This window comes from Echinops telfairi, unplaced genomic scaffold (genome assembly GCF_000313985.2).
Source record: "Echinops telfairi isolate 266 unplaced genomic scaffold, ASM31398v2 ScPeMD7_7415;HRSCAF=8453, whole genome shotgun sequence".
NCBI lineage: Eukaryota > Metazoa > Chordata > Mammalia > Afrosoricida > Tenrecidae > Echinops > Echinops telfairi.
The window spans coordinates 290,050-303,122 of record NW_022111315.1 but is presented as its reverse complement, the minus strand read 5'-3'; the positions used below and the strand labels follow the sequence as shown (position 1 = coordinate 303,122).

The 13,073-nt window shown below is 39.7% G+C and overlaps 1 protein-coding gene across 7 annotated transcripts in view; it reads left to right on the top strand.

Moving 5' to 3' along the window:
- Positions 1 to 13,073, top strand: part of TAF1 (TATA-box binding protein associated factor 1) — a 110,624-nt gene that overhangs the window by 43,994 nt on the left and 53,557 nt on the right. For all 7 annotated transcript variants that reach the window (XM_045297007.1, XM_045297009.1, XM_004716661.3 and 4 more), the window contains 4 exons: positions 6,421 to 6,570; positions 6,724 to 6,843; positions 7,146 to 7,321; positions 8,910 to 9,088. In XM_045297007.1, the coding sequence (XP_045152942.1) occupies positions 6,421 to 6,570; positions 6,724 to 6,843; positions 7,146 to 7,321; positions 8,910 to 9,088 (625 nt within the window). The remainder of the gene's footprint in view (positions 1 to 6,420; positions 6,571 to 6,723; positions 6,844 to 7,145; positions 7,322 to 8,909; positions 9,089 to 13,073) is intronic.

Below are 13,073 nucleotides of genomic sequence, written 5' to 3'. Positions count from 1 at the left end.
TTGTATGAGCCCCTAATAAAATGTTAAAAAAAAAAAAGAATTACAGTTTGGGAAACCCACAGGGTCAGCACTAACCTGTCCTGTCTGCTCATTGTGTCAGAATTCACTGAATGGCAGTGAGTTTGTGTTTTTGTCTTCCTGCTATACTTGTCTCCTCTGTACCTAGTGAAAAACTGCCCTCTTAATTGCCTCAGAGGGCATGGGCCAAGTATTCTCAGTTCATCCTTTTTACCTCATTTGTGTAGAATCTGGATTGAAAGATACAGATTTCGTTTTCCAGATCCCTAAACAAATCTTGTAATTTAAAGGCATCACAGTATTATGAGCTATGCTCCCTTGGCATTTAAGAAGTCTCTTTGGATTGATTGCTCTTCTTGTAGATTGCTATAGAGCAATTTGTTTTCAAGCTCACTAATTTGGCCTTCCATTGCTTCAGTTTTACTGCTTTACTCTTTCAAAGTGTTGTCTAATTCTAATATCTTTTTTTTTTCAGTCCTTTTATTGGGGGCTCATACAACTTAATTTTAAGATCTTAGTATTAATCTTCTGGACTTCTGTTTGAAGTTCTTTTATCTTTCATTCTGTCACATTTCTCTTGTGTTTGTCGGACCTCTTCTATAGTTGTTTTTTCCCCCAGAGTGTTCAATATTTTTTCGATATTCATTAAAAGTACCTGGGAATTTTTCAGTTGAATTCCTATTCCGGTAGCTCCGATGACCTTTCTTATTCAAATCTTTTGGCTCTACATATTGTTCACTTGTTTGTGCCATTTTTTCTTCACGTTTACTGATATTGTCTATTGTCTCTGAGATATTGTGATGTAACAGTTGGAGGTGGGACGATGCCTGGATCATGTGAGCACAGTTAATTCTGTCAGGTGGTGTAAGAAAGGAATGATAACGACAAAATAGAACAAAACAGTAATAGTAAGATTTTTAAAAAATTGTAAACAATTACACAATCTCCCCGTGTACACACACACACATACACACACACCCAGGCATTCACACTCAATATATCCATGCTAGAACCAGCAGCTGCTTTCTCATTTTCAGTTACTAGTGTGTGCTTTAGTCCAGGGTGCAGAGAGTGGAGTTTAGTCACAGATGTGTGAGTATAAGCCTCAACTTTTCTGGTCAATGAGGTTGTGGGAAATTAAAAAAAAAAAATCAGAACTGCTTGCTGCTTTTCCTCAAGGTCCCAGAGTTTAGTCTGACTTCTGTAGTCATTGGGGGGTATATGTATTAGGGTTGGGTTTTTTTTTCTCCCTGTTGAGGCTAATGGTTTATTAATACAAAAGATACAGGACAAAACAGCAACAGAGAGCTCTACCGTGCACTGCTGTTTTCTGGCATAGGGCAGATTGGATATGAGAGTCTTGTCCTAAAGTCCCAGTCTTTGCTGATCAGAGGGAACCAATGTTTTTCTCTCTTAATCAGCTTTCCAAGTCTTTCCTCTTGTGGTATATAGCTTTTCTGCCTGACCCACCAACTTTTCAGGCTGCACTCGTAGCTCCCTATATGCAAAAAGAGAGGCACAGCTTGCCACTGGGGGCACTGGAATTGGTGCAGCCATTGCTGCATTCACCCGGGAAGTGTGGGGACCCAGGAAGTACATGCTTTTCTCTGCAACTGTGAACTATGGGAGGAATGATTCTACTTATAGTTGTCTTGGGCACCCAAGTCTTCTGGCTATTGGGTACTGGAGAGTCTACCGCACTATATGCAAAGCCCTTTGGCTCTGTGCCACCAGCAAACATACATTTCCCTGTCTGCTGGAGACTGCAAGTGGATTTGCCTCTTGGTTTCCAGGTGTATTTGACTTCCAGGTTTATCTTCCAAATGCCTTCTACACATGTTTATTGTTGAGGATATGAGAGTGCTAAGATTGTTTAAGTCACCATCTTTAGCTGGAAGTTGAGAAAACAACTTTTTTTGAAGATATAGCAGATTCATTTGATTTATGAGCAAACACAAGAGCCCGCAACATTATGGTTGTTGTTTTTTTTTTAAGCAATAGAGGTAAGCACATTTTTACCTCAAAACCTTAGAACAAATATTGGAAACTAGATGATAACCACAGCCATGGCTTCTGGGATTTTAAAGGTCCTAGAGTTGTCCCTTTGGAATACTGGGACTGTTATATAATTTGCATAGAGGTAAGAGTTGGAACAAGAACTTTCTACTTAGTAATAGTGATTGGAATTACATTTTGATTCTCACAGCTAAGTAACACATCATTTAAGAATAAAAACTGCTTGAAATACGAAAATATTCAGAGGTAGGCTAAGGAGACCAGAGGAAAGTTCTGGGGAAGGAACGGAACTTAATCTATTATGTTGTGTCACCTCAGCTTCGGGTCGTATTGACATTTTAGCATTATTAAGTCTTCTAAGATTTGAACGTGGTAGATCTTTCTAGTTATTTAAGGGTTAAAAAAAAGGTTCATTAATCTCTTTTAGCAGTGTTTCTTTTTTTCCCAAAGCCATCTTATTGGGAGTTAATACAGATACCATTCCATAGTTCAGTCACATCAAACAGTATGATACAATTGCTACCCCAACACAATCTGTTTCAAAGTATTCTTTTCCTTCCTGAACTCCTTGACATCAGCTCCCTTTTATTTCCCCCACTACCACTTAATCATTTCCTCCCCCCCTACACACACACACACACACACACACAAACCCAAACCTTATTCTACATGCTGTCCCATCGATCCTGGGTTTTATATACTGGAGAAGAAAAAAAAAATATATATATATATATATATATCCAAGAGGGTGACCCCAAATGACAATACATCTGAGATGAACCCCAATATGAACAAACCAGAAAATCAAGAAAATGTTGGCTACCAGATCAGGCCTAATGTGCATCAGAGGGGGAATCAACTGACAAGGTTTTAACCGTTCAAGTCAGGTTTATCCTTTTGATCTTATATAGTCATTTCTCCAATGCACTATGTTTAGTAGTATTGTAAATAGAGCTGGTTCCCTAATTTCCCTTTCTGATTTCTCACAGTGGTTATATGGAAGCAATCACTAAGCTGTGCAGAAAATTTGAAAGGCAGCACCTGGACAAATTACTGGCAGACATCCAAATTTATACCCATTCCAAAGAAAGGTGGCCCAACAGAAAGCGCAAATTATAGAACAATATCATTGATAATCAAATGCAAATAAAATTTTGCTGAAGCTCATTCAACAGTAGTTGCAGCAGGACGTGGAAAGGGATCTTCAAGAGATACAGGTCAGATTCAGAAGAGGACATGGCACAAGGGATATCAAAGCAGAGAATACCAGAAAGATGTTGTGGTGAACAGCAATGGAGGTCCATATTTGACTTCCTCTGTCTCCCCTATTGCTATGAGGCAGGGTTTAGACAAGCCTCTGACCTCCATCCTTCATTTCCTGTTCTGACCCCAACCATTTCTCCCACTTGATCCTTGTTGGTTTCAGTAGTTCATTGCAGTGGCCACACTGAACTCAAGACCATACTCACAATTAAGGGGTTTTATTAGCAAAGGTTATAGGTTACCACAAGTCAACATTAGCAAAGCAGTAAGCCTACAGTCATTTGTGCCTTCAAAACCAGCAGCCAAGTCTCTTTTTGATGCTTAGTCTCTCAGCCTCATGGTACCCTGGCCTTTGCCCCCATGAGCCAGGAAGCCAAGCACGTCTGTCCCTCTGTTCCATAGGCTCAGGTCAGATAAGGTTAAGGTACCCCATAGTTTTGGTTCTGAGTCTCCATGACAGTGTCATGTATCTGGTCTTGGCTGCCTTTCCTACTTTAGGCAGAGATCTTGAACGTGCTCTTCTAAAGAATTTGGGGTTTTTCCTCTTTTCTACTGCTTCAGAGATGGCTCTACTAGATAGCCAGGGGAGTGGTAATGAAACCTGGCCAACCCTCTCTTTGTATTATACCTGCCCTATTTTGCATAGTCCCACCCAATCATTTGGTGCAAGTTAACAGATTTGGGTAGGAGAGCCATAATAAGAAATTATACTCCACCATCGATGTTTACTTGTGTTTTATTGACAATACAAAGGCTTTTGACTGTATGCATCGTAGCAAACTATGGATACCTTTGAGAAGAATGGGAATTCCAAAACACTTAATTGTGCTCATGTGAATCTTGTACTAAGATCAAGAAGCCATAGTGTAAACAGAAGGGAATACTACATGGTTTAAGATCAGGAAAGGTGTGCATTAGAATTGTATCCTCTCACTATACTCAGTTGATCTGTATACTGAGTAAGTAATCAGAGAGAGGCTGGACTATATGAAGAATAAAGTGGCATCAGGGTTGAAGAAAGGCTTATTAACAATCTGTGATACATATATGACCCAACCTTACGTGCTGAAATTGATGGGACCTTGAAGCACTTGCTGATGAAGATCTAGAATTACAGCTTTCAGTATGGATTACAACTCAAATATAAAGAAAACCAAAATCCTCATAGCAATGGAAAGTGTCAAGGATTTCATCTTGCTTGAATCCACAGTCAATGCTCATGGAAGCAGCAGTTAAGAGATCAAATAACATGTTGCATTAGGTAAAGCTGCACTAGACCTCTTTAAAGTATTAGAAAGCAAGGATACTACTTTGTTGACCGAGGTGCACCTGACCCAAATCCTTAATATTTTCAATTGACTCATATGCATATGAAAATTGGGCATTGAATCAGGCAGACCAAAGAAGAATCAGTGCAGTTGAACTATGGTGTTGGCAAGAATATTGAAAGTACCATGAACTGTTAAAAAACAAGCATAACTTTCTTGGAAGAAGTATGGCCAGAAAACTCCTTAAAGCAAGGATGATGAGACTTCATCTCACGTACTTTGGACATGTTCTATGGAGAGACCAGTCCCTGGAGACGACATGAGTGGTAAAATAGAGGGACACCTGACAGGATGAATTGCCACAGGGACTGCAACAGCGGGCTCAAACTTAAGAACAATTGTGATGATGACGCAGGATGGAGTTGTTTGTCATTCTGTTATGTGTAAGGTCCCTCTGGGTCTGAACCACCTGATGGCACTTAACAATAATAACAAAATCATTAAGAGAAAGTGTAGCTCATTCTAAAGAAGTCATACAAATAGTTGGAGAATCAGATACACATATTTATTACTTACCAACTGGTTAAGTTCTAAAGGCCCAGTTATTAATGGCATTATATGTAGAAGAGGCAGAGATTGCTCCTGAACCAGGAACCTTGAAAACTGTGCCCCAGCACTACTGTGCTATAGACATCAAGACCCTGTTGGCCCTAGCAGCTAGAATAGAGACCAATTGACAGCTCTGGGTCTCAGCCAATTAGGAATGTGGGGAATCCAGATATTCGTGAGGGTTGTTACCCAGGTCACATGCAGCCATCCTCTCAACAACCTCAGCTGCCTCCTGTTGCCTTACAAGCTAGCAGGCCCCCACAAAGATGAACTGGCTAGCAGTATTTGGAATTTGAGGTCCTGGAAAATACCAACTGCTTGTAAGAGGAAATCTGGAGTCTGGGCCACAAAGGATGGAGGGGGTGGTTGGGTTCTGAAGCCCCCAGGGCTCTTGAATAGAAAAGAGCAGCAACCTCTTCTGCCCCTATCTCATATGCTGCTACTCACGCCTTCTTGAAAGGGCACCTTCAAATCATCTTTAGTCACCTCTTTCCAGTCAAGATCTAAAACTGGTGAGAATGGGATCATAAAAAGGCCTACTAGAGAGCTGGATGTTTTATCTACAGGCCTCACAGACATGGGCAGCTCTGCAGGCTGAGAGCCGGACACAGGGAGCAAAATAGATGCTTTTTTTCCCCTTTGCTGTTGTACTATTATTTACTGTTGTAAATGTGAAATGTCAGAGAACACACCAAAAAACCAAACCCACTGCCACTGAGTTGATGCTGATTTGTAGCAACCCTCTAGAATAGGACAGAACTGCCCCTGTTAGTTTCTGAGACTGTATTTCTTTATGGGTGTAGAAAGCCTTGTCTTTGTCCCACATAGTGGTTGCTGGTTTCGAACTGCAGACCTGGCAGTTAGCAGCCCAACCGACTATCACTGCACCACCAGGGCTCCACATCAGATAACAAGATTGTCTAAATTACTTCATCATTAGGTTGGATATAACCGTGACATTGAGAACTACTAGTGAAGGGCATGAAATATGAATCTGAAAAATACCATTGTTCCACATCTTTCTTTTTACTCTGCTTGACTGAGGTTTTCACCTTTATTTAACATAATATCAATACCATCGGCAAGAAGCTGAGCAGTGAGCAATTTTATAACAATTGGTCTCTGTGGACTGTTGAAGAATGCATTAAATTTTACATTATTTTAATTGTTTTGATTTTGTTGCTAGTGACTAGGAAGTAGAACAAAATGTTTCTTGTAGCCATAAGAATTTTTTTTAATACCTCAGGTTCGCACAGCTCCTTGGAACACTACAAGAGCTTTCATTGCTGCCATGAAGGGCAAGTGTCTACTGGAGGTAACTGGGGTGGCAGATCCCACAGGATGTGGTGAAGGATTCTCCTATGTGAAGATTCCAAACAAACCAACACAACAAAAGGTAAAACTATCTGTTAATTTCTAAAAAGAGAAAATAAATGAAGGGGGAAATAGGGATAGGGAAGACTAGAGAACCCAAAATGAAGGATGACTTAAGTGATCACTATAAAGAGTTCAGCTTACTAAGATTCTCTCATGTTTTTGTTTGAGGTAGGATGATAAGGAGCCTCAACCAGTGAAGAAAACAGTGACAGGAACAGATGCAGACCTCCGTCGCCTTTCTCTGAAAAATGCCAAGCAACTTCTACGTAAATTTGGTGTGCCCGAGGAAGAGGTGGGTTTGGAAGGGGAAAATTTGGAGGCTCCTAGAGGCTTTGTATATAGAGAAGAAGATTCTAAGAGACAGATATAAGAGATCATTTGAAGAACTTTGTGGGTTAGGTTATAGTAAACTGGGTTTTGGGTACTTTTACAGGAATTTACTTTCTATTAAACTTAAGTTTTGGGGGTTTTTTTTTGGCTATTTGTTTTGTTTAGGGTGTGTGTGTGTGTGTGTGTAGTTGTCTAACCTTGTGTTTCAATTTATCTCTCAGAATCCTTGAGTGACTTGTGAATGTTTGTGTTTCTGTATCGTAGATTAAAAAATTGTCCCGCTGGGAAGTAATCGATGTGGTGCGCACAATGTCAACCGAACAGGCCCGCTCTGGAGAGGGGCCCATGAGCAAATTTGCCCGAGGATCAAGGTTTTCTGTGGCTGAACATCAAGAACGTTACAAAGAGGAATGTCAGCGCATCTTTGACCTGCAGAACAAGTATGTTGTTTTAGTGCTTCGAAAATCCAAGCATAAAAGAAAAGGGGTCCCACTCTTTTTTTTTCAGATTATTCTTTTTTTTCTTTTAACATTTTATTAGGGGCTCATACAACTGTTATCGCCATCCATACACACATCAATTGTGTAAAGCGCATTTGTACATCATTCTCAAAACATTTTCTCTCCACTCAAACTTTAAAATGTTATTTGGTGAGTGGATATCTAAGATTTCAGGGTAATATCTGTTTATAATATTACTACTAGAATACCTAGAAAGTTCAAAGCAACTTTGCAAAGGTTTTGAAAGGTTAAAAGCACCCAGGCCTAGGGTCCATGGCAACTCTGTGACCAGCAAAAACACTAGTGACAGATAAGGTTATTCTGATAGTTTAGTGATGGGAGGATAATAATGCACTATTAAAAATGAACTGTTTAAGAACAAAAAATCAAATAATTGTGAATGAGGGGGGTAGTGCAGATTGGGGACCTAACACCTATCTATAGGCATCTGGACATCCCCTTACAGAAGGGTTGCCGGGAGGAGACGAGCCAGTCGGTGCAGTGTAGCAACGATGAAACATACAACTTTCCTCTAGTTCGTAAGTGCCTACCCCTCACTACCCCCCACTATCATGATCCCAATTCTACCTTAGAAATCTGACTAGACTAGAGGGTGTACACTGGTAAAGATAGGAACTGGAAACACAGGGATTATCTCTTCAGGACCAGTGCTGAGAGGCAATACCGGGAGGAGGGGAGGGAGGGTGGGGTGGAAAGGGGGAACAGATTACAAGGATCTACATATAACCTCCTCCTTGGGGGGTGTACAACAGAAAAGTGGGTGAAGGGAGATGTTGGGTGGTGTAAGATGTGACAAAATAATAATAATTTGTAAATTATCAAGGGTTCATGAGGGAGGGGAAGCGGGGAGGGAGGGGAAAATGAGCTGATACCAATGGTTCAGGCAGAAAGCAAATGTTTTGAGAATGATGATGGCAACAAATTTACAAATGTGCATGACACGATGGATGGATGGATTGTGTTAAGAGTTGTACGAAACCCCAATAAAATGTTATAAATAAATAAATAAAAATAAACCGTGTTCTAATCTGTTGCTTAGGTGTTCTCTAGGAATTATTAAAATAGTTGCTGTGGTTTTCCACCCTTGACTAAACATCTAGAAGAAATTTATAAAGCTTTTCTGTTAGGGCTCCATGTCTTTCTGGATATTCATTTTAAAAATATATTGAAATGAAATTCATATAACAAAATTAACTATTAGAACAATAGTATTTGGTACAGTCACAGTGTTGTGCAATAATGCCATCGAATTCCAAAACAGTTTCACCCTCCAAAGTTAAATGGGTATTTCTCTTAAAAATTGTTTCCCAATCTCTCACTCAAGCCTAAAACTGTGTCGATTCAGCTTGTTCTATACTTTAAAAGCATTACAGTCTCAGAAACTCACAGGGGCATTTCTGTCCTATCCTATAGGGTAACTATGAGTCAGCATCGACTTGATGGCAGTAAGTTTTATACTTTAAAAAATTTACCCTGTTTTTTATTTGACGTGTGTCTTTCTCTTTAGGGTTTTGTCATCAACTGAAGTCTTATCAACTGACACAGACAGCAGCTCAGCTGAAGATAGTGACTTTGAAGAAATGGGAAAGAACATCGAGAACATGTTGCAGAACAAGAAAACCAGCTCTCAGCTATCACGTGAACGGGAAGAACAGGAGAGGAAAGAGCTACAGCGGATGCTACTGGGTGAGAGGTTAGGGTTTGGCAGATATATTAGAAAGATAAGGTTTAAAAAGAAATGTGAAAATAAATACTACTCAGGCAAAGTGGTGAGAGAGGATGGCAGAGAATGAGTAAAGAGAATCCTGTTGAAGAGGTAGAGAGATTTTTGCAGAGCTATTAATGTTGTACTTCTGGTAAGCGTTATAATCATTTGTCTACAGTTTGAAAGTTTTGAATGTGGAATTTATGAATTAATTTGGGGAGTGACGTTAAAACCCTGAATTAATGTAAAATTCTGTGCAAATGTATTTTTTCTGGAGGAAAGAATCATAGCTTCCAAATTACCAACCAGAAACTGGAGAAGATAAGAGGTAGAGATGATGATAGAATCATACACTGAGCTAGGATATGGACAGTAAGAAGAGGGAGAATAACGAAAATCAAAGTGGAGTTAAAGATTTCACTTTGAAGGAAAAAAAATATTTCACTTTGAGTTTACTAGAAGTAGGACAACATTAAAGTGAAAGATTTTATAGAAAGAAGCAGGTTTAGGAAAGGAAGGTGTAAGGTCCTTAGAACTAGGAAAAGTCAAAAAATATTACTACACCCGTCATTAAACAACATCAAAATGTGAGGCTATTTTTCCTTTATATATCTTCCGCTTAAGTCTCTACACCCCTGAAGGAAGTGTTTCTATATCTTATTTTTCCCTGAAGAATTCTTCCCTCTTTGATTTACACCTAGTCAAAATGACAGTTTTGGCATCCTCAAAGGACACAATTTATATTCCTTTTCATTGTTCTTTGAGTTTGGGTAACAGGCATGAAGGGAGCAGATCAGAACTGTGGGGGGTAGATAGGGTAAGGTTTTCCAACAAAAGTTTTATATGATAGCCTTTGCCACCCTCAAATAATGAATGAGTATTGTCTCCATGGGGAAAAATAGGTATCAGTGGAACTTTGTCTGTTTTTTGTCTCACCATTGAGTTCTCAGGGGTTTTAAAAATAGTTTTATTGAGATGTAATTAGCATATCATAATTCAATAGTTTGGTCATATTAAGGGTTGTACATTTATCACCACAATCAACTTTTGAACATTTTCTTTCTTCTTGTACCCATTACTATTGACTCCCCGTTTTCCACCAACCATCTCTTCCATGCCCCCGGGTAATAATTGAACTAGTTACTGTCTATAGATCCGCTCATCCTGACATCCGTATACAGGAAAACTTTTTTTTTTTAATAACCAAATAAAGCAGAGAAAACCTTCAATTGAAAAGAAAATTGAACATCTTTAAAAACTAGAGTAAATTCAAAATGAGCCCAAAGGGAGATCAAGTGACAAGATTATACATGATAGCCTAACTACAGCTGCTAAAATTCGCCTTACAGTGCTCTGTCTGACATTAAAGTTATTCACATTAGTAGACTATGATCAGTGGGGATTCACCAGAGACTCAATCCATTTAGGGAACCCTGCAAATGGATTAAGGGTTTCCCCTTTCATCCATAGCATTCTGCAAACTGGGGGTTTAAAATTTAGGCTCAGGATTAAAATTCCCTCCTCTGGATATGGATTTTTATTAATTTGCAATCAATCACATAGGCTGGTGTGCTACTTCTGTGTGGACTTAACTGGTTTTGAGGCAATCCTTTAAGACCCCAGGCGCTATTTTTTCTGGTAGCCGGACATAATCTGATTTCTTCAGACTTTGCTATAGCACCCATATCTTCAGCGATCCGCCTCATGAGTGCAGATACTGAGCTAGGTACTTGCACTCATACTCATTCATACTATAGAACTAATTGTTCCATTGACTTTATTAAGAAGTACTTTGGTGTGGAACACCCAAAGGCCCTCTGATAATCCAAGGCCCATGTAGAATGAAGAAAGGTTTTTGTTCCTTTAATGGCAAACTTTCCATTATTGGCTGGCTTTCCAGTTGACTGACTTTCTGTAACTTACCTCTTTGCAGGTATGGGTGTGCCTGCATTCCAAAGTTCCTGCTGTGTCCTATCCAGACCCCAAACCAAGAGTCAATTGAGCCATTGTAAGGGTAGTGTGAACATCCTGTCTCACCACCACCACCCCTCCAACACACACACACACCCTTTTACTATTTCTTTTCTATTGTTCAGGAAATATACCTTAATGTGCTTCCACCTCCCTTTTATATTAGGATTACTTACCCTCTTTTTGTCTAGTAACAAGATTAAGATACAGATTCAAATTGTTATTGTCAGTCATAGCTTTCCATCTCCCTAAGGGTTGTTAAAACTGTTTTGTAAAAATGTTATGGTCAATCCTTCCACCAATGTTCCAAGAGTCATCTTGTACCTGTATCAGTATATATAATCACATGGGAGTTACTAGAAATGTGGAATCTTGGAACTCACCCCAAACCTATCAAATTAGATTCTACATTTTAATAAGATCCTTAGGTGATTCCTATTCATATTAAAGTTAGTCTAGTCTAGGCCTTAGACTCCTAACTTGTTTATTTCTTCTCCCCAGGACCTGGGTTCTCGGGTGCTTTTCTTTATGGCATCAACTACTATTTTATGCTTGGACTTTTCTTGTGACCGTTGGCCAGGGAAATCCAGTACAGCCACTACTCTGCTGTCCATTATAACAAACATTAGTTTTTTTTTTAAGGTTCTTTTCATAATTTTTTGTATTTGTGAGTCAAGGGTCAAGGGGTCTTAGCTGACCTCTTCTGGGCAGGTGTCAGACATGCCTCCACCTTCTGTCTTTCTTTACCCTGTTTTGACACGAACTGTTCTTCCCGAGTCTACTTTTCTGCTAGGTTCAGTAATTCATTGCAGTGACCACACAGACCTCAACAGACAAAACTCACAATTAAGGAGTTTATTAGGGACCTGAACAAGTTACCACAAATCACGGTCAATAAATGGTAAGGTTACAATTGGTCCACATTAGCGCCTTTCTTAAGCTAGGAGCCAAGTCTTTTCTCTGGTTGTCAACCTCTCAACAACATGGTCCATTGGCTTCTGCCTCTGAGCAAGGAAGTCACCCTCTTACTCTGTCCCACGGTTTCATAGTCTTGGCACTGCTCCTCTGTTCTGTCTCATGATCCTCTTGCCTTGGCCTTTGTTGTCAGCCTAACTCCTTCACTGCACCCTCTGGTCCCTCTCATCTTGGCCTCTCTTGCTGCTGACAGATTTCTAATGTGCTTCACTGATGACCCCCCCCTTCTGGTGGTCCTGGGATTTCTCTTTATTCCTACTAACGCCGCTTGTCCTTTATAGCCAGGGAAGTGGCAGCAAAATCTGACCAATCCCCTTTAGTAGTCATATGTATAACCTATTAGTATAGACTCACCCAATCATTTAGTTGGAGTTACAGACTAGAAGAGTCATATTAAGAAATTTCATTGGGAGAGATGGGAGAAATGGGGAACCAACTATAATTGACTTATAACCACCTCCCTTTCTCAAGGGGGACAAACAACAGAAACGTGGCCGAAGGGAGACAAGTGGAAGGTATAAGATATGAAAATAATAAAAATGTATCATTTATCAGGGGTCCACAAGGGTGGGAGGGTAGGGAAAGGAGGGAAAAAGAGGAGCTGATACCAAAGGCTCAAGCAGAAAGAAAATTGTTTTGAAAATGATGATGGCAACATGTACAAATGTATTTAATACAGTGGATGTTTGGATTTTTATAAGAGCTGTTAAGAGCCCCAAGTAAAGTGATTTATTAATAATAATGAAAAGAAAGGAAATTCCACGTAAAAAAAGCAGGAAAATGAGCATTGAAACTTAAGGTTTAAAAGGACAACTCAATGTACTATTGAGGCTCATGTTTTCTATAGACCCATTGTCTTATGGCATAGTGAACTTTGAGGTCTCCACTCAACTCCAAGAAAATGGTCGTTTGCATTGGGCCTCCACTCAAGTACTCCTCAATGCAAGAATACTTTCTTCTATTAAATTGGCATTCTGTGGTGCTCACCTTCCCGACACAACGACACAACTGCTGAAGACA